We start from the raw sequence: 26,945 nt of genomic DNA, 5'->3' as shown, positions 1-26,945 counted from the left end.
GTATTCCAAATATATTTTTATTCTAAAATTTCTTCGTAAGTTAAACTTTCTTAAAGTTTTTGCACGATTATTAAAATCCGATAAATGATTAGATACTTTCCTAGAATATTTCCATACACTTTATTTTACAACAGTCAGCTTATTTTCCCCTTTCAATCTGGTACTGCATTTTAATTGTATTAAAGATGAAGGAACTGAAGCACTTGCATTGAATAATTCGCTCCCACAGAAGACACAAAAGATAAGTTTGTCATGCGAATATACACTGAGTGATTTAATTTAAAATCAACATTAAATCAAGAAAGCTTTTGGGCTAGGTTTTAAAGTTCAAATCAGTATGTGGTTATGATGAAAATTTAGAACTAGTAATTCTATCTTCATGTAACTTTCAAAATTAATAAGAAAACTAAAATGTACAAAATAACATCATAATAAAACAAAAGAATACAAATGCATTTACCATATGATACACTGGGGAAAAACTATTTTGATTTTTATTCTTATTTATAAACTGCAAACTTGTATTTATAAACTAATTTTAAACCAATGATAAACCAATCTATCATTCCAACAGTTATAGTTTTCCTACATGTATCATTCATCAGTTTTGTTCCAAACGAACTTCTATTTAAATAATGTTACTTATCCCCAAATCCATCATTCCCCGAAACATAGTTATACTGCACTAAATTCATAAATAAGGTTTTCAACATAGTATTTCTCATATGGATCATTTGGGGGAAAAATCTGAAATGAAATATGTGTTGAGTTAATCCAATTAATATACTTGTTTGTGACTGATATTTTTAACAGGAAATTACCTTATAATTTTATGGCATATATTTAAAAAAATTAATTAAAATAATAAAACAAAGCAAAGTGTTAAAGTGACCTTTTTAAATCACTTTAACACTTTCTTAAACACTCAATTACTCAAATACAGTAAGATTGTCTTTATCATTGCACTTGCAAATATATATATATAACACACACAGTCTGATTAATATAACTTCTGATTGGCAAAGTATTCTAGCAAGCAAACTGAGTAATATTAAAAAGATACAATAAGAATAACTTCAAAATGCACCTGTAAATGACGTATAGGATCGGCAACAACAGTTTTCTGTCCAGCAACGCTTGCAGCCAACAAAGGCAAGGTTGTTGGGAAAGGCAGAGGTGAAAGAAGTTGCTGCCTGGAGCGTTCCTGCTGTAGCTCATGCAGCAAAAGAATTAATTCCATCCGTACAGCAGACAGACCTCCACCATGGGCACCATGAAGACTACAATAACTTAAGAGTGTTCTTAAAAGAGCTTCATTGGCTTTTAGCCAATGCTTACGCCTGCTAGCCCGCTGAAGCTTTGCTTCAAAATCCATTTTATCTGCTAATAATATTTCATGAAGAGAAGGCCTCTGATTTTGAAAATCCACGGCACTATCACAATGAGCACTGCTAGGTGGACTTCCCTCCACTGCCATAGATTCTGGAGCTAAAAATATAGAAGATATTAAAATTAATCTCCCACTGTATTATATATAATCTAACCAGTCTAAATTTTCCAGTCACTTCCCCCCCCCCCCAATGAACTGCTACAAAAGTTAATTTTTGCCCCTTACTCACTTCTAAAACAGAAGTTCTTAAAAATTCATAAAGTCTAATACTTTTCAGAAAATTTGGAAAATAAATTACATAAAAAGACCAAATAGATTACAATAAAAAAACACAGGCTACATATTATAAAAAAATATCAATCATGCATAACGCATAAATTATGCTTAAAACTTTAACCACAATTAATAAGAATGCAGAAAAAAACAATTGAGAATCAAAACTTGAGAAAAGGATAAATCATAATTTTATTTGAGGTGGTGGGATAAAAGAAAATACTGCATTTCTTCTTATTTTGGGAATTCTAATTTAAAAAAGATTTTAGACAGCCTTCGTAATGCCATTTAAAAGCATTACATAATACCTCAAAAATTTTTCATCAAGAATCACAGTCTCTTCTTTCTTTACCTCTCTATCAGCATACTGCATAATGAAACCTCAGTAAGAGCTCAAGCTCCAGATATCTATGAAGATTGTCCCCTTAGCAAAAATGGGCCTTGCTAGTGACTTTTAATATCACTACTTATAGTTTCATAAGTACTAGTCACATTCAGATATAGTTGCCTTAAGAAGATAATCATCATTGAGAGGTTCTAATGCAGTACACAGGATTTCATTTTTTCTCTTTATATAAACATTAATGATACATGTTTTATTAAATCATTATCAACACAGAATTTAATGGAGTCTTCTCTTCTGTGGGAAAGATATTCTTATATGAAACACTATATAATAATCATTATGATACATGAACATCACCTGACTGACTAGCATCCTGAGAATTTGTACAGCCATAATGGCACAGATCTTTAAGTGCTGCGACACTTTTTTCAAGCCATATGTACAACTGGTATCGTAGCTGACCACCATCAACTTCATATCCAGTAGCCAAAGTACTCAGTTCTTCCATCATTATCTACAACAATATGTTTAAAATGCATATTTTAAAAAAAAATTGAAATTAAAAATTAAATTAAATAATATCAGAATCTTTCCTACCTTTAAGCATGCAATAAATTTCAGCTGCTGGGCCATTATATCGATAGCAACAGATTTCAACTCATTTGTTTTCTTAATGTCTAAAATAAATGCATACAAATATGACCATTAAAAATCATGTATTTTGCTACTGAAAACAAAACAACTCTTACCTATGGGAATTAGCACATTTTAAACAATATTGGTTAGTCTGATCACATATTTACTACTCACCATCAACAGCAGTTTAGCTGATTTTCTATTCACAACATATTACTTAACATTTAAAAAATGAAATATTTAACTAAATTTCAGTATAGAATTGTACAAAAATATAAAGTATGGCATTTATTTGACTTCCACTTAGCTTGTGACAGTTATAATGTGAGCAACAGTGGTATCTATTGGGGTGTTGCACATAAAATGTCGGGCCTGTTAATGAAGTTTTGAATTATAGTGACCCTTAGAACTATTATCATTCAAAATAGGCACTATTAAGTAATACACTTTTCATACTATGATACACATTCATGTCAGTTCAATTTCAAAGAAATTTGGCATTCTTTAATTCCTTGGAAGCATTTTTGATAGTTTTATCAATGCTGAACCATTTCCTCCATAAAAATGATCCATACATTAAAAGAGTAAGTGGTAGCTGGCTGACTAGCTGGCTTAATGACAATATATATCAGACAACATTCCAGAAGGCAAGATGTGTGCATTCTAAGCTTGATACATGTGGTAACACATTTTCATGCAGCAGCATAACTCCATCTCCATTGATTATCCTAGGTTTCTTAAATGCACAACTTCTGATGCATTTCATAAAGATGAGTGCAGTACAGGTTTCAACACATTTACGAAGGAATAGTGCATACTACTTGCTACACACCACCAAACAGTTGTCACCATTTTCTTGAGGTAAAGAATCAGTTTTGGCATGTGTTTTGGGACCATAACAGCATCTAGCTGGTGTGCAGATCAGTAATGATTACAAAATAAATTTCATTTTTCATCATATACCTTTATTATTTTCAAAAACATTTAGCAGGACAGCAGAGAACAGTAAACAACCCAATCATGCATGTTGTTTTTGGTGAATTAACTGGAAACTTGCTTATCAAGCTTATTGACTTTTTTGACAGCTTGCAAAAGATAGGAAGTTGTTAGAGAGTGAACGCCTAATTTTTCTGCAACATTATTTACGGTTTGATGTCATACTTCAGTACAGTCTACAGTTTGTCACTGTCAGTGGATGTTGCTGAATATCCACATCGCCCACTTTCAAGAGTAATATCCCTTGATCAAAATTTTTCCAACCAATACAGCATTATTATTTATTACATTATTTCTAGCTATTTGACATTCATAGCTGCCTCCACTGCACTTTGGCCATATTTAAACTTGTAAACTTATAAATTTGTAGTTTCCTTCCACGTTCCACTGATCACATTGCAGTTTAAAACTCAAATGATTCTATAATCATAAACAAGGATAGTTAAACCTAACTGTCGAATATTCAGGTACCACCTGGTGCTGCTTTCCAATATCAAAATAATTTCATCCCAAAATCCAACATTTTATGCATAAAACAATAATATTTGTTTATATAACAGCAATCATTAACTGACAAAATAAAAATGGAAAATTTAATTATGTCCATTGGAGACCATGTCAATGAAAATATTAAATAGTGTTATGCGTAACCTACATAAAATTAAGCTATAAAAATTAGATATACCTTCTTTTGGTGCCTCTGGAGTTTTTATTTTAATACCATCCTCAGATGTTTCACTTCCACTATCGTTGAGATTCAAATCCAAGTCTAATTCTATTTCATTTGGTTGAGACACAGGTGCACCCCAATCAAAATCAGATGAAGATTGCACAGTAGCAGTAACACGCTGACTCCAGTCAAAATCAGAAGCACTTTCACTGGTATTAGCTGCAACTGGTTGACTCCAGTCTATAGAATTTGCTTTTTTGGTTGCTGTATTTGTTAAGGATGTTGCAGCATCTCCTAAAGTACCAGTAGCAATACTATCATCTTTATTATTCAAGACATTGGCAAAATCAAAAACTGCATCATCAGGTGACATTGGGCCATCTGTTAATACTTTATTTGGTAAGCGGGACAAGACTTCCAGAGCTAATGCAGGACATCCAGCTCGGAAATGAGCATGGGCGGTGGTAAAAAATAACCTTCTTTCCAGTGGTGTGATTGTATCTTCATAGGTTAACTAAAAAATTAAGTACTGTATCTATTAATAATTTTAAATGAAAAAACACAGAACATTATTCACAAAAAGAGTAATGATACATAAAAAAATGATACATAAAAAATGATACCAATGAAAATTGTTAGCATTTTTAGTTAAGTCCTTAACAGAAAACATAAGCTATAAGAATTAAAATTATTTGAATTGATCATTGAATTTGATTGATTTGATTAATCATTTGAATTAAGAAATATTTTTAAGAATATCTTCTCCTTTATTGCAGGTAATATTTGCATAAGACAATCATAAGTTTCTAAACAATGTTCTATTATATGTATTTGTGTCTTATGAAGCAAAAACGGCTCGAAAACTATGAAACTGAGCTATTTTCCTCTTGTAAGTATCAGAAATATATATCAAATATAAGAAAAGGATCAATAATTGATCAAAAGTATAATACATTATCATTTAATAATGAAATAATTGTTTAGTCTCTTTTTTTTTTTAACCCACAGGGCTATTAATTTCGAAACAGCATTTTGTGTCAATTCACCTTTAAAACTGTTGCCACCAAATATCATCGCCATGTCTTATATTTAACAAAACTAAATAATGAAGAATCTGCATGAATGTTTCTCGCAATGTAAAGAAACAACGGTACCTAGAGCCATCTAATTTTGAATAATGTAGTTCTCCAACCAAACATGGGCACACGGAAGCCCAAATTTTTAATTTGTTTTATTATGTATTTAAAACTTTGTAACTCATCTTTGAGTCACAAACCCAACGATTTCAAAGCGAGCAATAGCAACACTGTATGGGAAAAAAAAAAAAAAATTCATCTTCAGTGTGGAAGACTGTATATCGAAAATTTAAAGATATGCTCTTTTCAAATTAATTTGTAATATTGCCGTTGAATTAAATTTTATGGTTTAAGTGCAAAGAACATGATATTTAATAAATAAAGGAAATGCACAAAACGTTAAAAAATGCTCCTTTGAGCATGATATAAAATCTGAATGCTTCCCCCCTTTTTTTTCCCTTGAATATCCGAATTTGGGTGTAATATAAAATCTGAAAGCTTTCATATTTAAAAAAAATTTCCCCCACCATTAGCACTAAGCTCTTTTAAAAAAGAGTGCATCCCTCTTCTGCCAAAATATCTCAACATTCGAATTTTCTTCCAAAAAATCTTAATTTCTATTTACAGTCAAAAGTCATTAATCCGGACTCGTCGGGACTTCCGCAATTCCGGAGTATCGATTTTTCTGGATTATATATCATCAATTTAAATCTGATAAGATGGCATGCAGAAATTATAAAATTAAAAATATGAAACCGTAATTTATGAAATAAAGAACATTATGATCTAAAGGGTATCAAAATTTACAAAAAAAAAAAGCTTAATATTTATTTGTTTACTTTATTAAACATTTCTTTCAATGTAAGTTGTTTAAGTTGCTTCGTTTTTTATGTGATAATACATTCTCTTTAATTCTATAAAACGACATAATTTCTTGTTCAGTTACAAAGTTCCGCTGTTTAAGTCCTATAATTGCTGTGTCGAGAATACCGCCTAATTTGTCAATCGAAATATTTTCGTTTTCAATAACCTCTGTCACTTTCTTCGCTTTCGGAAGCGAATTATAATGACGAGGAATTTGATTTAAATCATATCAAAGACTTAGTACATCGGGATGAAATAATACATTTAGTAAGGAATTATAAGCCAAATAAAATAAAAACATGTGCCCTGAAGATAAGGATAGTGCTGACAGATCAACTTCCAGTTCATTGCGTGCCGCAGAGTCAAAGATAAACAAAGGATATGCCTTTATCCATTTTTTGCAGCAATTCCACTTTTTGTTTAATGAACTTATACTTTCGCTTTCTAGATCCTTTACATATTAGTAAATATATATCAGAAATTCTATTTGACATAATCGAAAGTTCAAGCTTACTTTTATAAAATTGCTCTAACAGTCTGCAAAAAATAATAAGCCAAATGCAATTCGAAGATTAAGAAACAACGCAATCTGCAACATTAACTGAATTAGATAATTTTAGCTTAGCTTATACCGTCTGTTATACATTAAACGCGCATTCGTAAACGTATTCTGCGCACGCTCACACGCATATTCGCAGCCGTAAAGGTCTTACGCGCATGCGTCAACTCGAGGCATGCGCAGAAAGTTTGTAGCTTTGAGGTCCGGATTATGGGTGTCCGAATTAACGATTTTTGACTGTACTTTTTACCTAATTTTTTTTCGTATTTTTTAAAATAGAACTTTGTAAACAGCAGAGAACAATGCTAAGCATTCGTAAAATTAGCCTTAATTTATTTAGATACAATAATTATCTGCATAAAATTTACATAATGTTTTTACCATTTCACTACCATACAATATCCAATTGCATACTCAGTAAATGTGGCTCTACAATAATTCTACATTTCAAAATGATCATTTAATAACTTTACGAGTCAATACCACCACATGAGCATATTGAAAGAAAATGTCTGTTGTTTTCTAATATGTTCGTTTTTGCGACAGCTAAAGCACGATCTAGAAAGATAGTATCTCATTAAAGACATCCGTGAAGGGTGCTGTAATTGAGTATTTTCAACAAATAGGCTCAACTCGGTAGTCTTGAACACAAAGAATTCTGTGATAGCCTTTTTGAGGTCTGGCCGGTTGTTGAAGGATTTCCCACGAAGATGGTTGTCCAGGGAATGGAAAAGGTGGTAGTCTGTTAGCACAAGGTCTCGAGGGGGTATGGTGGATGGGGTAGTATCTACCAGCCCAGTTGCTTAATGGTGTCCCTGGCCTCCTAAACCATATGCGGCCTCGCATTGTCATGGAGAAGGAGTACACCCTTACGATTGACCAATGCTGCCTCTTTATGCATCAGTCCCTGATGCGCACATTCCAACTGCTGTGAGTACAAGCCTGCCATGATGGCAGGAGCTCATGGTGCACCAGTTAGCAAGTAGTCCACCAGATACAGAGCACGATCTTGGGTGGATGGAAAGAAGGTCTCGTAGAGTGTGGCACAGGGTCCCGTGGTGACAGCCAATGTCTGGAATACCTGGGTGTGTCATACTGGACCCACTTTTCATTGCTGGTGAGTACTCAATCAAATATGGATACATTGTGGTGCCAAGTAAGCAATGACAAATAGGCAGCGACATGCTGTTCCTTGTTTGTATTGGACAGCAAGTAGGTTACCCACTTGCTCAGCTTGTCTTTCCTATGCGGTGCAAATGGAAGCTAATTGTTTTGTCAGATACTTGGAAGTGTGGAGTAACCTCACCACATGTTTGGCTACTGTCAATCTCTATGGCTGCACAGGGCCTACGATGAGGCCCTGTGCAGCCATAGAGATTGACAGTAGCCAAACCACTGCGTTGTGGCCAACCACTGTGTGGGGCATCATTAAGAGACATATCCTTGACCTGAACTTCTCGAACCATTGCCTAGCAGTTCGTTCATTAATGACATCATCTCCAAAAGCCTGGCAAATTCGGTGACTTGATTCTGCTGCTGATAGGCCCACTTTAAAATCATACAGCAAACAACTTCGAACGAGCACCTTTGACACATCCATTTCAATTGGTCGCTGTGTGAGTTATGTTTGAAGTACCAATGCAATGCACTTTTATACTCTTGGTCAATGTCCGGACTCCCATCCTAACCACTTGAACAGGTTTGGCGACTAATTTTATGTTGGGGTTCATTCTTCCAATTTCATATCAGAAATGGCAAGAACTTTTTTGGTTACCTTCTATGTTATCAAATCTGCTCATGTGTGGATATATCTAATCAACTCATAGGCATATGATGTAATATAAAAGATCATGATAAGGAATACAAAAATATTTCAAAGAGGTGAATACTAGAAATAAGGAAATAATTATTATGCTAATTGTTTAAAAAAAAAGAAAAAAAGAAAGAAAAACCTTTAGTACCTCATCAGGATCAAAATTTTCGTTTTGAGTCTCCTGTTTTCCTATTGCTTTGGATTTTCTCATTTCTGACAGATTTTGAGCTCTCTGTCTGCGCACAACCAAAGGATGTGTACGTAAAAACAAGTAGAAATTAAATACACTTGGATTTGCTGAAAAACAAATGTACTATTTTGAATTATTTACCTTAAACAATAATTTTAGAATCATTATAATATTACTTCTTACTGCATGACTGAAATGGAGCAGTTTCTCTCGAAGAAGATACAGAGAATTATTCATAAGCACCTCCTCTGAGAAGTTACTCCATTTCTATATGCAGTCTAACAGATAAAATACATATCAGTGAACCTCCATTTGTGTAGCAATGCACATGTTCAAAATTCATACAGGGAATAACAACTTATGGTAGGAGACCACTTTTACTTGCTGCTCAATAATAACCTATGCTATCTCAATGCATCATTTCTGCACGCATTCCATTACAAAATCTGCTTATTTGAGTCCCTTTTACATTTCTGCCAGATATTTTTTAACCATCCTGCAAAAATATATTTCATTTAAAATAATAAAAATAATTATATAAATAAATAATTTTTTTAAAATTAATTCTTTGATAGATCTTAGTGATGTGTAATAAACAAGAATTAATAATATGAAAATTACTTATCAACAGCCTTCCTAAAGACTTAAATGTGCCATAAATACATTATGAAAATCCAAGCATACTTCTATTTTATTTATTTTATGATTTAAATAAATACATTCTTTTCTCTTTTCATCTATACTTAACACATCTTCATCATTTGATCATGCAATCACAATAAAGCAACAAACTGTCACTTAGTGTAAAAAGAACTGAGCAGCAGTATACAACCTTATTTTCAAAAATTCAGTCATATTCTACAACACCAAAGTTTACACTTTTCATCATTAAATATTTAAACACGCAAATACTGAAACCAAACGTTTTCTATATTAGACTAAAATTACAATAATAATGGACTGGTTTAATTATCTTTAAAAACATTTATTATTTCTATCTATGTAGTAAGAAATATTCTGGGCATGTTGTTCTTTCCAATTATAATTGCTAAGTGTTTTCTACTCTATAACACACTGGTCTCAAACTGACATACGGCCCCCAGAAGCAATTTTACAGGTCCCATGTATGCACTTCCCATAAATTAATTATCATTATTATGACATTAATTATTACAACAATAATTTGAATCAATTTAAAATTTTAATGATTTGGAGTCTAAATTTAAATTGTTTTCATTACTTTTAAAAACAAACATGAATAAAACTAAAATCTAAACTAAACTAGAAAATCTACAAATGGAGTAAATTAACATACACTGCAATAAAACCTTATTCAAAGATTTGAAAATGCAGACTTGATTACATTTTTTATACTTGTAAAAAGAAGTGTTGAATTTTTGTAATTAGAATATTTGTTTGGGAGTACATTTATTTCTGAAGAGTTTTTTCTGTAATTCTACATTAAAAAGTCTAGAAAAGAACCAGAATTACTGAAAAGCATCTACAGTTTATTATGAAGATAGTTTCTAGTAATCTTTCTAATTAATGTTTGTTACAAACTTCATCAAAATCAAAATGCCTTGAGATGCTGTAGGTGATAGTTGTAGTAAGAAGTAAAGAAGTTTATTATCATTTACATACAAATATATATATATATATATATATATATATATATATATATATATATTGTATGCATCAAAGAAGCATTTATTAAATAAGCGAATGAAAATAGGTTGCCATTACTTATTCTCAAGTTTTGTTTCACTCAAATTTCATAATCTGTTTAGTTTTATTCAAGTAAATTGTTTAGTAGTCAATTCAATGTATTAGAATTATTATGTCAGTCTGGAAAATTTACATTTAACTGTCAGCATGTTTGAATGAATTACAAAATGTAACCAAAAGAAATTTCTAGCAGATACCAATCTTTAGATTTCAGGCAAAAAATAAACATATATTGGAATTTTTTTCTTTGCATCCTTACTGTTATTGTTTATGTGTGTTTTAATAAATATTTAGTAAGTAAAATTTTAGATTTAGTTTAAAATATTTTGCTTTATAAAAAAACCTTTTCAATGAGTAAAATTAATTTAAAATTTAGTTTTAAAATATCTTGCTTTGTTAAAAAAAACCTTTTCATTTTGTCAAAATAATTTCAGCCCATCAACTGCTTTCAAACTGTACATAAAGCTTGCACACAGTTTGAGTTTGAGACCACTTCTGCAACAAATGGCTTGTACATGGCAGCATTCTTTCTTAAACTATGGCAATGGATAAATACAACATAATTCAAGAATAGAAATGGATAAATACAACATAATTCAAGGATTAATTATGGCAATGGATAAATACAACATAATTCAAGGATCTGTTAGGATAAATTCAACATAATAACAAGGATTCAGACATCAATTAAAAACATCTAAATAGAGTTTAATTTCCTATCATTTTACAACTGCAAAATAATCCTGCAGTTTAACGAATCAGGATATCAAACCCTCTGACTGGCATGGCTTTTTGGACCTGCTTTTTGGACCATTAAGAACTGTACTTAAAGAGCTTCTATTAGTCAAATTTCGATAATTACTTAGTCTCTGTTATCATAAACTCCTACTGATTGAGTTGATATTCACAACATTAAGGGCAGTAAGAAAATAAAGAATTTATATTACAAGCTAATACCTGCCAAGTAACAAAAAATCTGATGACAAGACAAAGGCAGTCATGCCACTCAGACAGCTAAAGTTCCATTTGAACAGTGAAATGCTAGTCTTGCTTTAAACTCTTCAAAGAAAACAAAGAAACAATTTTTTACCTGACATACGATCATGGGCATTTTCAATTTCGGCAGCTTTAGGATGAGAATACCCAACATCTGTTTGCAAAAGAGTGGTTAAAGAACCACAGTAATCTTGAAGTATCCAACGAGCCATACAACGAATGAATGGGTCTGGATAAGCTTTAGAAGGAACATAGTTTGATCCATCTTCTTCACATCCTAAAACTTCCAAAAATAACAGTCTCCGAAGTGAAGGTGTAACTGTTTCCATTTCTCCTTCATATAATCGAATCACAACCATTGCTAGTTGCAAATCATTCAAATGATTCAAGATTATCTGAAAAAGAAAGGACCAGCATTTTAGCTACATTCATTACAGAAAAACTATAATTATATTTAAAAATTTACACAGGATCTGTTAGAATGAATAGTGGGATTTAATGTCTCCGTGAAGTATGTTTTATGTGAAACAGATTAAAAATATTTTTTATTTAATGAATTTACTTAAAATATTTTAAAATAAATAAATGTCAGTATATGTGTTAAGATCATAACAAATATCATAGCAGTATTCATTTTTGGTTCATATTCTGATAGGGACATTTGATGCAACAATTGCAGCTTCTTGTATGACTCTCTCCCAGAGGTGATCAAAGTTATCATCAATAGTAGATTCCATTTTTGACAAAGCCCCAGAGGGAAAAGTCTAATGGGATAAGATTAGAATTCTTGTAAGCTATGAAGATAGGTCCATGTCTGCTTCTCTGCTATCCTGGAAATCGATGACACAACTTGTCTCACTCGATTTCCCAAAGTGGGGTGCTCCCACTTGTTGAAAGATCTTCAGCTCGGCATCTTTCACTTCTGTTTCTGAATTTGATGGAACAAAACAATTTCCAAGTATACTCGGAAATAATATTAGTTTCAAGAAAGTAAAAATGGTCAAGATCACAGTGAACCATTAAACCAAAATTTACAATAACGATATGAGAACATCAAATTTATTCATAACTCACATGCAGTTTTTTCAAATTCTGCAACTATACTGATTAACACAAATGTTCACATGGAATGTGGTCATATCCCTCATTGAATCCATATTCATATGCAGATAATTTTTTTGAGCCAACAAAATTAAATAAAAGTGTTTTCAGTCAATTTCATACAATTAACACTTTTTAGAAACCTCATGAAATATCACCATTCATTCTCTAAAATACTGTATAATTAAGTGTACAAAATGTAATTAATTTTAAAATTTCTTCCTTAAGGTAACTACAGTCCTTTGTCTAACAGATGACTTGATGAATAATTTAGGAAATGTACAGAAAAATGTGAAATATTTTTTGCTCTTTTAGCTTCTGAATAAATGGTTAGAATGTTTTAAGACTAAAAGGCACACTGAAAATTATGATTCTTTTTTTAATTATTATTTTAATGAGATGTGTAAATAAGTAGTTTTATAAAATATTTTCCTAACAGCCCATGCTTCATAAAACATAGTTTAGTAACTTCTAAATCTATTGTAATAAAATGCATAATTTATTTTTCCTACATGATGTTTGGAGGAGGAAGAATGAGGAGAGAGAGAATAATTACTTCCACAGCTACTTTCAAATCACCCCCTAAGAGAAAGAAAGCAGCTGCATGTTCAAATCTTTGTTTGCCCATGAGAACATATGCATTTTTCTGGGCAGATTTCTTCCACTTATCTTGGGTAAAATTATTCTGAAAGAATGCTGTCATTTTTGAATCTTGCACAGACCTATATAAAAAAAAAAAGTCATGTTACTAAAAACACACATAAAATTATACTTCATATATTATTTAAAAGCTATTGCTAAGTATTATACATTTTGCATAAAATAAATAAGATATATTACTTTATACTTGGGTAACTTCTTATAAATTTTCAATCATATCAAAAGCTACAATATTGCTTATATTAAAAATAAAAATTAAAAAAAAAGAGAGAGAGAGCAAAAGGAAGAAAGAAAATAAAAGAAAATCTGGCTTGATTTCAGGAAATATGCATTTTCCCTCCTTTAATGAAGTACATAAATTAAAATATTAACATAATGTTCTAATTTTACATACATGTAACATTAGTACCTGAACAGACCCCAAAGAAGTGTTTTCTTTTTCATAGCCAAATAGTAAAGGGCAGCATCCATTGGATCACTCTTCACTTGAAATGCAGCTTTTGCAACCTATTTTTTTTTTTTTTTTTAATAAAACCAAGAAGAATATATAACAATTTGCAATAAACATAACTCATAAACTTGTACATGCAGACTAATCACAGACCTCGTACATTTACGTATACATGTATTTAAAAATGCATGTATATGTAAATAGGGAATACGTAATTAAGGGGAAAATTTGCGCGCACACACGCACGGAGGAAAAAACGCTTATAGTGAACAAAATTAACTCCTTAACTGCCACAGGCGTATATATACGTCTTACTCAGCCGATGTGTTAATTGCCCCGGGCGTATATATATGCCCGTGGCAATTAATAGTATTTTGGAATATATACGCCCTTCCAAAATACTATCATTTGCTTTGCACTGCAACCCATAAAATTATTCGCCAAGCTTTGGAATGCAACACCACAATGACCTTGACAAAGTATGCGAAGGAGGATACTATTTCAGAAAAGTGTGGGGAGAAATTGGAAAGAGGGGTGTGTCTAAAGTGGTGAAAGTAATGACTGTGTGGTATTGGCTGGTGTTATTTGAGTAAAACACATTTTTTTTATTCTGTGTAATCTGTTTTTGTTTACTTTTTGTAGTAGGTTCCAGGAATAAAGAAAGATATAATGGATATTTAAACCCATTTATCTTTTTTGATTTATTTTTTATGAACTGCTCGTGCTTCATATTGTTACTGAAACTAACCGTTTTGTAGACAAGTATATGAACCAACATCTTGCTAACAAAAAATCAAGAACAAAATCGTGGCATTCAACCAGTTCAGAAGAAATATATGTTTTTTTAGGCATACTGATTTCACAAGGTATAACACTGAAACCTGATATTACACTTTACTGGTTTAAAAATGAATTGATCGAAACTCCATTTTAGGAATCTGTTTTATTACAAAAACATCATTTTTATTATACTTACATTTTTATTATACTTTTACTCAAAACATAAAATTTTGTGCATTAATTTTTTCTTTTATTCTTTATTTTGTGAAAGTAAACAGTTTTTAGAAAGTAATACTTGCACTTATTTTCCCTCTAATACATCGCATAACTACGCGCCCCTGTGTGAAAAACCATGGCACTGGGAAATGAATCTTGTACGTTTTCCGCGGCAGTTAAGGAGTTAATAGTCCTTCTGGGCAAATTGCCCCTTTGGGGGAAAAAATCCATACATTTATACAGATTTTTCATTATTTAATTTTTTTAAATATAATGCAGGACTCTAACATTTGGTGGTAACAGTTTGAAAAGTGAAACGGACATTTATAGTGAACCAACAAAAACAATAGTCCTTCAGGGAGAAAGCCCATTTTAACTTTAAAAAAATAAAATAAAATAAAGCATTATTCATTTGTTTACTTCATTAAACATTTCTTTCAATGCAAGCTAACTAAGTTGTTTTTTGGGCTAACACCTTCTCTTTAATTCAATAGATAGATATAATTTCTTTTTCAGTTACAAAGTTCTATTGTTCAAGTCCTGTAATTGGCATGTCAAAAATTCCCAATAAACTGTTAATCAAAACTGCTTTGTTCTCAGCAACCTCTCCATCCCCTTTCTTCACTACTGGTAGTGCTATTATTTGGATTTAAAACTATACTACAGATTTTGCTATCCGTTAGTTGATTGATGACAGAGGCATCATTATCGCAATGGAAAATCTTCTGTTGTACAAACTTTTTTTTATTACCACTTTTCCACAAATTCTAATCATTGGAAAATTGTGTGATATTGAAAATTTTTTATTTGTGATATTTGAAAAAAATTCAAATTTGCAGCTATTATTCATTACACAGCTAGTGTTCGTTAAGCACTACTGGCAATGTATGAGACTAGCAACAAAAGACGTGTTATTTTATATGCTACAAAAGAACAAATATGCTATATTAAGTCTTGCTTCTATTGCACACAGCCAAATTTAATGATTCACCAGGTTGGCATCAGGAATATAAATTATATTCACTAAGTGTAAAATCAACACTATTTCAAAGTATAATATTTCAGTTTGAGATGTATCCCAAGTAAAAAGGTGGCTACAAAGCCAAACTTTTTATCATATAGATTCATGCTAATAACTGGTTGTTTCTTCAATACGGAAGCATTTTATTTAGTGTCAAAGTGAAATTAAAAATCTGGATTCCACACGTTTTATTATGCAAAAATATCAAATGTGCACGCATAAAGCATAAAAATAAATAACTAAATAAATAAATAAAAAAAATGCTAGTGGTCTGAATTTTACATTCTGGATAATGGACTGCTAGATATCGGAACTTGTGCTGCATAACAGTAATGGAATTACATTACCAGAGATTCTTTTATCTTTACGATTTACAATGAAACTATTTATCAATTTCTTTCTCAAGTTAAATGAAAAACAGTTACATATTTTGAGCAAAAATTAATTGAGCTAAGAAATAAAATATTTACGCCATTGAGATTTCGGTAGAATTTTCAAGACTTTTGAACATCAGTGCATAGTGTAAAACTACCAAAATATGAAACACAGTTTAAGCATTAAAATATATGTATTAAACAATCTACTATCCAGTTAATAACTGAGTATTCGCTGCAAATGTATGAAATAAGCCGTCGCTATAGTGAAAATGTATTTTACCACTAACTAACCCTTTAGTTCCCATCCAAAAATCATCCATTTTTTTTAACTATGTATTAATTTTTAAAACTGTCCTGATCTTAATTACAATGTAGACAGTAATTCTGCAGATGTTATTTTTTACATGTTCAAGACTTGAATTGACTTGGCTGCCTTACAGAGACTAATCACAGAAAAGCTGAAGTCCAGCACAGAAAAAACATGCGACTGTTAAGATGCGCATTCATCGTACATAAAAAATCTTATGCGCACACCCCATGACTTCCTTGCACGGAATATTAACCTTTAACTTCCCAATTTTTTAAATTTCTATGAAAAAATTATATCAGCTACTTCTTAAATAATAATAAAAGGAAAAAATATTTTTTTAAAAAATTAAGCAGTTTTAAATTGAAAATCAATTTTTTTTTTTTTTTTTTTTTTTTTTTTTTTTTTTTGTCTGTTGCAGAAGTGCAACATTGCGCAGTAGTGGTGTAAAATTACAAAACATTTTTTTGTATGAGGATTTTATTATTCATTGTTATAAATTGCTTTAGCCTTACATACAATGAAAATTTTTAAAGCAGTTATTGACTTTGTTTAAAAACGTCCCCTACTTTAGACTATTCGCACTCAGTTTGAGTGTACCTCTTGCAGTTTAGAAACTTGCACCATATTTTTTTCTGACCATATTGGCCAATGATTTATACCATCTCTACGAATGTCCTTACATGGAACAGATTGGGCAGTCCCTTTGCATCTTTTAGTGTGAGACATTTGCTCTATTGAAGTATTACTAGGTCTTCCTCTTTTAGCATTTCGATCGTACCCCATTTTGCATAAGCATGATGCAACTTCAGATTTGAATTATTGTAAATTCATTAGATTTTTATTTATTTATTTATTTTCAGATTTTTTATCAGTTTTCACATTCTTGTATAGTAACCATGCATTTACGATAACTAGATCTAACAAATGAAAGAAAAATTCTCATATACCATTTCTTGCTTCTCATTGATATTTTGTGTCGAGCTATTATGCTATGGAGTAAGTCAACACTTCCCATATGTTTGTTATATTCTTCAATGGCATGAGGCCTAATAATTTCTACACGATCTTTAGTTTTCTTGTCATGTCTCAACACTTTTCCAAAAGGCTTTTCACCAGCAAATGTTGAGGCCATTATTACAGTTTTATTGTCTTTCCATGCTGTCACAGAGCTTTCTACATCATTATAATCTCAACAAATTCCATTGAATGTCCTCGTTCCATTTTATTGAAAACGTTTTCAGTAGGAATTTTGGAATTAGGAATTCGGTTCCTATTTATAGTTCTTAAAGAATATATCCCTTCTTTAGATAAATATGCTAAAAGTGGAATAGAAGTATAATAATTATCAAAGTAGAGTGTATAATTTTATTACGACGTATGATTAATTCTTTCTAATCGTATTACGACATTTGCACTAGCACCTAAATCTGGTTCACCCTTCAGCCTATACTTTTCATTATTTTCTTGGCCTGAATTTATAGGCAAAACCTGATATCCTACAAAACACAAAAAATTTAAATCCCCATTTATGTGGCTTCAATTGTAAGCATTGTTTCATATAATGTCTTAGTTGATCATATTTGTTCATCGATCGATAGATACCTTTCTAAAAGAACTTTAGCATTCTTATTTAACTCATCATCAAGGAGTCTACATTTTATGTAGCCTATCATGGTTAAAATGATCTCTTTGTAGATGTTTATCATTATCATTAAAATGGAGATACTGTCTAATAGTTACAAATTTTTTAAAAGGCACTGTTTCTTTAATTCGATCAAATCCAAGATCTTCTGATCAGTATCTCTATAGTTTGGCAGGTGAACTAGAGATGCATAAATGCAAATACCCAAATATTGATTTATTTCATTCTCTGATATAGTCAAAGGCTTACTTGGATTCTTTTGAATAGTATATCGTTTGCTGTCTTCATTTATGTTACTTATGATCTCTTCCGTCCATAAATATTTAAAAAATTGGTACGTAGAGTCCAAATCCGCAATATCTCTTGGGAGCATGTCATCTCCATGGAATTTTATTACTTCTTCAATCAATGAAATGTTTTGATTTTTCCATAAAATATTCTTTGACAATGTTTTATTATTCTTAACAGTTAAATTTAAAAAAGGTTCTCTGACTGAAATATACCAGCGGCTGAGCGGTAAAGTCGCTGAACACTGGTAGTTCGGTCCGAGGTTCGAATCCCGCGAACGGGGCTGGCTGCATGATCGTTTTCGGGGTTTCCCCCCATGTGTTACTTGTATACAAGCCAGTTTCCCTTAGAAAATCCTCCACGAGGGCAGCCATCCCCGTAGGCAGATAGCTCTCGAGGCTTTGCCATAATCACACACACACACTGACTGAAATATTCCTATAAAATTTATTATCATCATCATTGGACTATTTTATATTCTGAATTGTATTTTGTGAAACAACACTATTTTCCCAGTCGCTATCCGAATCATCATTAGATGACACATAAAAAATTAACATCAGCAGCAGAATATTAAAGACCATCCTCACTTAAATCACTTAATTTGTCCAAATTATTCATATATCTAGCAATTTCATCTTCGGTTAGTATACGCTTTTTGGCCATGTCAAAATGGTAACCAAAGACCAATGTTGCAGACCTGCAACATATAATTAAAATCAAATTTCTTTCAAACTTTTTCCATTAGAAAATCAAAATTACTTTTAAATGAACATAAAATGTTTAAATTTCTTACCTGGTAATTTTTTTGTCAATTAAACAAGAGGAAGCATAAAATATAATGGATTCTTTTTATAGCAAAAACACAGTTCTTGAGACATCAGAGATTTTTATAATTGTTGTGATTTCTGGAAAAAATGTGCTGCTATCTAGTGACAAAATTAGCATGTATTTCGTTGCTGCAATCTTTTCTTCTCAGATAAGTGATTTGTAGGTAATTTTAAAAAATATTGAATCTGTTTAACTAAAATAAATCATATGTTGCAGAAATGCAACAGTGGGAAGTTAAGGGTTAAATTATATGCATTTTTGGTTGCATTTCATTTAAACACATTTCCTCTAATTTCATTAGAGATAGACTTCTCATTAAATTAATTCAGTTCTCTTTGTGGCAAGGGAAAAATACATAAAACTCAAAATATCTTCATAAAAAATTTAAAGATATAGAAAAACATAAAACACCAAATATGGTTAAAACAATTAAAAAACACAATTTTCACAATTAAAATTAGAGTTTCTACGCAAAAACAAGAAATTCGGCCAGCAGGCAAGAAAGCAGATTTTTTGATGCAAAAAAACTGAAACTTTACTTTTGGTCCCACTCAGCAAAAAGACGCTGAAGGTGCAGAAACTGACTTTATTCACTATTCTAAATTTCAAATGTAAACAAATATGGCTGCTATAGTAAACAATAATTAGGCTTAGCCGCACTTAAAGAACTTTTAAATTGTCGATAATTCCACAATTATTGCATGCAGGTTAAGTAAAGGCATAAAAACCTTAACCGGAAGATAAGAGCAATATAATTCAATCATTTTTAAAGCAAAAAAATGCCCAGTTTACCAACATGTAAGAATGAAAAAAACCGAGCTCACAGAGCCAAGTAACTGAGTGAGTATATATATTTAGATACTTTTGGTGTGGCCAATTGCAACCAAAAAGGAAGGTGCACAACTACATGTTATAGCATTCTTACATACAAAATTTCAACATTCTGAGACTACTTGCTTTTGAATTCTGAGAGATACATTCATACAGATAGACATCAAGGAAAAAAATCTCTTCAGAATACATTTTAAATCAATTTCATAATCCGTTTATGAAAAAAAAAAAAAAAAAAAAAAAGAGTCTTTATTCTGTCCTTACGTACAGATGTGATGCAACGTTAAACTGGCCTTAATAATACGGCAGCTGGTTCCACTGACCACCATCTTCAACAAGACAGCTCTACATTCAAAATAGGTAACTGGGGGAACAATTATGCAAAATTAGTAGTTAATAAATTAAAAAAATATCTTCCTAAAGGTCTGTCTTTGAATAGCAATTTTCTAAAGCTATTTGAGAGAAAGAAATAGATCATACCATCTATGAAATTACAGACTCTAGTGCACTTAAAATTATCTTTATCTTATACTAAAATCATTTCTACTATCTAATTCTAAAATCTGTTTTGCTCCTTCTTCTAAGAAAATCCTTTCTATCTCTTTAAAATATTTTAAATAATCTATCTCCCCCCTTTTTTAATGTAAACAAGATAATATTATTCAACAGCTCTCCCTTTAGAGCTACTTCCATGCCCCTGAAAATTTCTTGCATAACCTTCCTTGCGAGTGTATTTGAGAATTTGAAAATCACTGGTATCACATTTTGAGAATCACTAATGTATTAACTCAAGATCAGGATACTGTAGAGAAAATGTTGTTTCAACCTAATCCATAGAACATGGTAAATTAGAATTATTGCAGCAAACTTCGAACTCATTTTAAGACATAATCTTCAGTCAGAAAATACGGAAAAAATGTGAATTAAACATTAATAGTATTCACATACAGAAACTGAACACACTGTACACTGCAGCCCTGTTATAAACACTAAAGCAGTGAAAATATACATTAACACTGTACAGACATTCGGTTATTTCAAAGCAGGATTAATGAAAAATGAGCAATGCCATCGCCAAGACTCAAACCTTGGACCTCTTGAACACATGCCAAGCATACTGACCATTATAACATGAATGCATGCTACGAAGGCAAGAGAAATACCTTATATACCCCCCTTTTAAAGGGTGACTGGGGAATTAGGGGGACCCAAGTGCCAAATTCTGGTGGTGGAGAATCACCATTCACCACCTTTCTTAGTTCAGGCATCACTGTAGGGACATTAGGTTATTTCGAAGGAGGATTAATGAAAAATTAGAAAGGCACTTGCCGGGACTCGAACTCAGACCTATCAAATAGATGCCAAGCATGATGACCACTACACCATGAAGGCATGCTAAGAATGAGGGAGAAATACCTTATAACAAATAACAACAAATTTTTTACTTATTTAACCTCACAATGCACCATAACCAGCAGTTAGTAATATTTTACATCAAGCCTTCTTTCCTCATTTGAAGTAACTCATTTATTTTGCACCATCATATTAAAAAGCTGGCAATACAGCACTGCAAAAATCTACATGTATCTATACCACTTTACAGAAAGATGCCTAGCTTGCACAACAAAATTGCAAACATTTAGGGAAAAAATAAAAATAGCAGAAATGTTTAAATTGCAATAATATTAAATTTTTAAACAGGGCAATTAATCCATAGAAAAATAGATGTAGCTTGATATGATGATATAACAGGTGCCTTATTTAACCCTCATAAAAATTCAGGGTGACAAATAAAAAAAATACCTTTTCCATCAAGCGTCTCAGCACTGTATTGCTTCTTACCCACCATCCAACACCAAGCTCTCTAAGTTCACTCCATTTTAAATTGCCTTTTTGAGTACAAGGAACCAACTGCAGTAATTCTTCCTGAGTTTCAGAATGAAAAGCCCATACTAAACTATGGCTTCCCAGACCTTGATTTTGGAGTTGAGCTCGTTGACCAAGAGGTAAACACCTCAGTAAGTAAGTGTAATGCCTCATAGCTAAAAGGAATCTTAATCCACAGTCATCTAAAGAATCTGAAAATAAAATAGTAATTAAAGAGCATTTATTAAACTGCTTAGAGAACACTTATTTCATTTACATGTGGAATCTTTACTCAATACAAAATAAATCAAGAGATAAAAACAAATGCAAGCAATCCTCTGTATATGAAGATACCTTGGCTGGTTTATAATTTGGTTTGTAAACTGAAAACTACTGAATTTCACAAATTTTATGCACAATTGCTGTTATTAAGCAACAGAGGTTTATATTCATAGTCACATTTACCTCCAAATGACAGTAAATCTATTTTCAAAGAATACGTAAGTGGATTCACTAGAAAATCTTTCATGCAAAGCTTAAGTAAAATCATCAAGTAACCTCTTTTGTTTACTTACCAAGCTTCAAAATAATATATAATCTGTTTTCAACAAAATCACTAAGGGTTTTCGAAAATCTTTCATAGCAATACCAGTGCATTAATAATTATCTTAATAAAAGGCAGATTTGATAAATTATGACCTGATAAAACCATCAATTGCTTATGATGTAATTACTGTAAAAGTACAGTTGCCTTTGAAAGCTGATATCTAAAAAGTTCATTAATGACTGAAGCCACGGTAATATATGCTATACATTCATCATAATTGAAAGAAAGTAGAAATGTCTTTAAACATTGTAAAAAGCATCTGAGTTGCATGAGTAATACTTTTCCTGTCACATAATTATATAAAGATTGAAGTAACAAAAATTAATGAACTAACATAGCCAAAGTAAAAAAAAAAAAAATATTTATTTTAAGCATAATAAAATATAAATTTCTACAATAATAAAAAAGGTCATCAAATTTTTCAGTTATGAAATAACTGATTTAATTTAATTGGTTAACTGTTATCTCACTCTTAATTATGAATATCAAATTTTAATGTAAAACAAGCTTTGCTTTAGAAAACCTCACAAATTGTTCTACAATGACAGAAAAAAATATGATAGTATTAAAGATTCATGAAATGCAGTAAATACAACTGTCCAAATATATCAAACATGCAGAAGAGCTCGAAATTAAACTTGAATTAGAAATTAGTCTTGTTCATCTTACCTTATAAATAAACTTTCAAAGCAGTATTACTTTCTGTATTATTTCATAATACAGAAATTAAGAAATATATTATTCCTGCCAGTTGCTTTCACACCTTATGTAATTTTTACAATCAAAATTACCTAAAAAAAGGCCAGAATTACTTTTATATAGAACTTATAATAAGACCTATACTTAGATTTGATTTTGAAATCTGTACATTAGCTAAGGTATAAGAAACTCAAGTTCTTGGTACAGTAAACATTAATCTTCCATGAAAGCATCCCTCATTTTAGGCAGATAGCACTTACATGCTTTGCCTATTCAAATAACCAAACTAAACTAAAGCTATTATTTGAAAGATATTCTGACCAGTATGAAAGTTATCCACTTTTACAATCAGGCATTTATATCAAACAGGTATGGGATTAATTAATGGATAATTAATGGGATTAAAATTAACAAATTTGAAGTGCTTAATTTTAAAAAAAGGATTAATTTAGATTTTTTTAATTTGGCATTTTAATTCTAATGAGCTAAGTTTACTGTTTTAATATTATGATTTCTGAGTTTCAATATTTGTATCTCCTAAGAATCTTCATACTTTCATAATACTCTTCCAGTAATTAAATTTTTGTCATTGTGCACATGTATTTGATAAACCTGCCTTGCTGTTATTGTTTCAAGACATTTTAATCTAATAAATATCAAACTGCCATTTCAAGAGAAAAATATTAATAGCATCAACAAAATATAGATATTGTGCAATCTTTGTTTGAATAATTCATAAACATAAAAAGAATCTTAAAACAGTGATATTTGTATTAAAAAAAGTATGGAAAATTATTAAATTCACGCTGACCTGTAGTAACAGTTACATTAAGGCCATCTACGCTGCTCTTTGTATCCTTAGACAAAGCTGCAAAAAAACATAATCATTTTCAAGCACATTACATAAACAAAAGATACCATTTAACTTAGATGTAAAATAATACACATACGCTAGGCATGAATACACATGCACATATTATGAAATACATATTGAAACTGTTACACCAGTGGCAGCACAAAAAAAAATTGAACAGCATAAGCATAAATATTTTTTTTTTAAAGATTTAATACATCTAATGCTAGCATAATTTTGTTATTTACTTACACTCAAATACTCAATGACCACAAGTGTATCATATACGCATTTTCAAACATACAAGATCTTTTAGAATTTTTTTAAATACGAGCACATTGTGTTCATGACACTTAGTTTATTTGAAACTATACATTGTTGTTCTTGTGTCCTAAAGTTTTTTCTGATGGTGGCGATTTGTTTAGATGTATGAGCCGAGATATAAAGTAAACAAAAATAGACAATACACAACTGTGGCTTCACATGATATAAACACTCGGAAAGTTTCAGTTGCTCAAAATTTGCTTTTTGTTTTTGTCCTATCTGAATATTAGGAATGGAGTTGATGTTTTAAGAATTCCTGTTTGTAGTCAGTTTGCATCTTTTTTAGATAGTAGACATAGTTTTTTGCCCTGGTCAAGAGAATTAAACAAAGATTGAGATGTTTAAGAGAAAGAGGTTTTAATGGAAGAACAGCATAACTGAATCTTAAACGAGCCTACAAGTGAATATTCTGACATTTAACTGAAATTTTTTTAGATACTGAAATTTTGTCAGACTAAATTGGAAGCTTGTTTTGATTCCCCCTCACAATCGAGTACAAAAGTGAATATCTTATTACAGACTCATTACGAAACTGAAGCAGTATGAATTTATGGGAATTGCAAGAAGTAAATTTAAGTTACATGAATGAAACTAATAATTCCTATCAACAAAAGATGAGTAAAAATCCCTCTTCTCCAAAATCAACTCAGTTTGCTCTTGCAGATGTGCCTAAAATAAGGGAATTTCTGAGATTTATTATTCTAATGGAAATAATTAAAAGGCCTGACTTCAAAATGTTTTTCACAACTAACAAATAGCACTAGAAGAGAAACACGCTAATATGACAATCAAAATTGCAAAAACAACCTTGTATTTAGCGTAAGTATATTGAAACCCTCAATCGATTTCGAGGGCAGCTAAAGGTCCCTCCTCATCAGGAGAAAGAAATACCTAGAAAGAAGAAAAATAAAGGGGAAGGAGTTTCAGAAACACGTGGTCCTTATCACGTCTCGTCTGATAAGGACCAGGTTTTCTAGGTATTTCTTTCTCCTGATGAGGAGGGACCTTTAGCTGCCCTCAAAATCGATTGAGTGTTTCAATATACTTACGCTAAATACAAGGTTGTTTTTGCGATTTTGATTAACAAATAGTATTTGAGAAATGCTAGTGACTCCATTCTTCAACAGAGTGATCCCTCAGAAAAGTTTTCTGAATACATTATGGTTTCTGCATTTAGCTTTCAACACTGAAGCAAAAAAAAAAAAAAAAAAAACTGCTAAATTGGGATCTTTGACAAAAAAAATTGCAGAACAAATTTAAAACAATTTATGCACCTAAAAACAAATGCATTGACATGTCTCTTTTCACATGGAAAGGACGTCTTGAATTCTGCCAATATATCCCTTCTAAAAGGTCCCGTCATAGTATTAAGATATAAACAAACTCTGCAAATCAAATTCTGGATATGTCTGCAAATTTTTTAGTTTACTGTGGCAAAGATACAGTTGTTATTGCTAAAGGTGGTTCATATGGTGAACTAGTTGTGAAAACTCTAATGACAGATTTATCTGGCAATGGATACAATTTATATTTCGGTAGATTTTTTAATTCTCCATCCCTTGCTGAATATTTAAATTCAGTCTAAATATGAGTGGAACTGTTTGTAAAACTAGAAAAGGAATGCCAAAAGATTTTCTGCATGTTTTACTGGTGACTTCTATTCACGGTCAATATATATGGGCTACAAGATGAAAGAACATGAAAATAGGATAGAACATTTTAAAACCCAAATGAATAATGGACTACAATAAAAATATGGGTGGTGTTGATGATGGGGGTGCAATAATGTACCACCATACATCTTTCAGAAAGTCAATTAAATGATATAAGAAATTATTCTTTGGCTATCGTTTTGTTGAATGTCAGTTTCAATACGGAACTAAAACTCCAACTCTTCAATTCAAAATGAAAGTGGTAGAGCAAATTTTTTAAAACTATGGAAGCTTCAGAACAGAAAGGCAGTTCACAGCTCAATCACCATCCACCCCTTTACGGCTTTCCGGAAGGCATTTTCCTTCACTTAATGTGAATGACAGAGGATTTAAATCCAAAAGAAGAAGTGTATTTTGCTCACACACTGTAAGGAATCAATGGAAAGTTACCCAGACTTTTATTTTCATGAGCTATGCAATGTGGGACTTTCTGTTTATCCTTGCTTAAAAGACTGTCACCAACTGTCTTTTTTGTTTATGCTATAATATATTATCACACATTTTATTATTTATTATACATGTTTAAATATAGATTTGGATACGTTTTGCACATTTTAATCAAGATGCATCAAATATTTTATTTTGCATATAGATTTTAATTTTTTTCAGAATGTCGATATATTTTTATGATTATATTATTGCTAGTTACAATTACAGAAAAAATCAAAGTAATTAGTAAAAAAAATACTTTTAATGAATTTTTTTAAGTAAAGCTTAACGATGCAAAATACCCAGTCCTGCGATATTCTACAACTGCAACAGCATACCATCTCCAAGAAAAATTATGCTAAGTGGCATGCCACTGCATAAGATGATTAAGTACTAATGCATATATGATACCC

The 26,945-nt window shown here is 31.2% G+C and overlaps 1 protein-coding gene across 4 annotated transcripts in view; it reads right to left on the bottom strand.

Annotated features, from left to right (window-relative positions):
* Nucleotides 1-26,945, bottom strand: part of Rbcn-3A (rabconnectin-3 alpha) — a 266,480-nt gene that overhangs the window by 103,331 nt on the left and 136,204 nt on the right. For all 4 annotated transcript variants that reach the window (XM_085810399.1, XM_085810400.1, XM_085810401.1 and 1 more), the window contains exons 29-38: nt 24,026-24,082; nt 21,846-22,120; nt 13,705-13,802; nt 13,192-13,357; nt 11,629-11,929; nt 8,772-8,920; nt 4,327-4,825; nt 2,607-2,686; nt 2,367-2,523; nt 1,088-1,488 (exon numbers count right to left, since the gene is read on the bottom strand). In XM_085810399.1, the coding sequence (XP_085666525.1) occupies nt 1,088-1,488; nt 2,367-2,523; nt 2,607-2,686; nt 4,327-4,825; nt 8,772-8,920; nt 11,629-11,929; nt 13,192-13,357; nt 13,705-13,802; nt 21,846-22,120; nt 24,026-24,082 (2,183 nt within the window). The remainder of the gene's footprint in view (nt 1-1,087; nt 1,489-2,366; nt 2,524-2,606; nt 2,687-4,326; nt 4,826-8,771; nt 8,921-11,628; nt 11,930-13,191; nt 13,358-13,704; nt 13,803-21,845; nt 22,121-24,025; nt 24,083-26,945) is intronic.

The sequence above is a fragment of the Stegodyphus dumicola genome, chromosome 2 (assembly GCF_044657685.1).
Source record: "Stegodyphus dumicola isolate Sdum_Otavi_A_Nest chromosome 2, ASM4465768v1".
NCBI classification, from domain to species: domain Eukaryota; kingdom Metazoa; phylum Arthropoda; class Arachnida; order Araneae; family Eresidae; genus Stegodyphus; species Stegodyphus dumicola.
The sequence above is the reverse complement of the archived record's forward strand: the minus strand, read 5'-3'. Positions and strand labels throughout refer to the sequence as shown.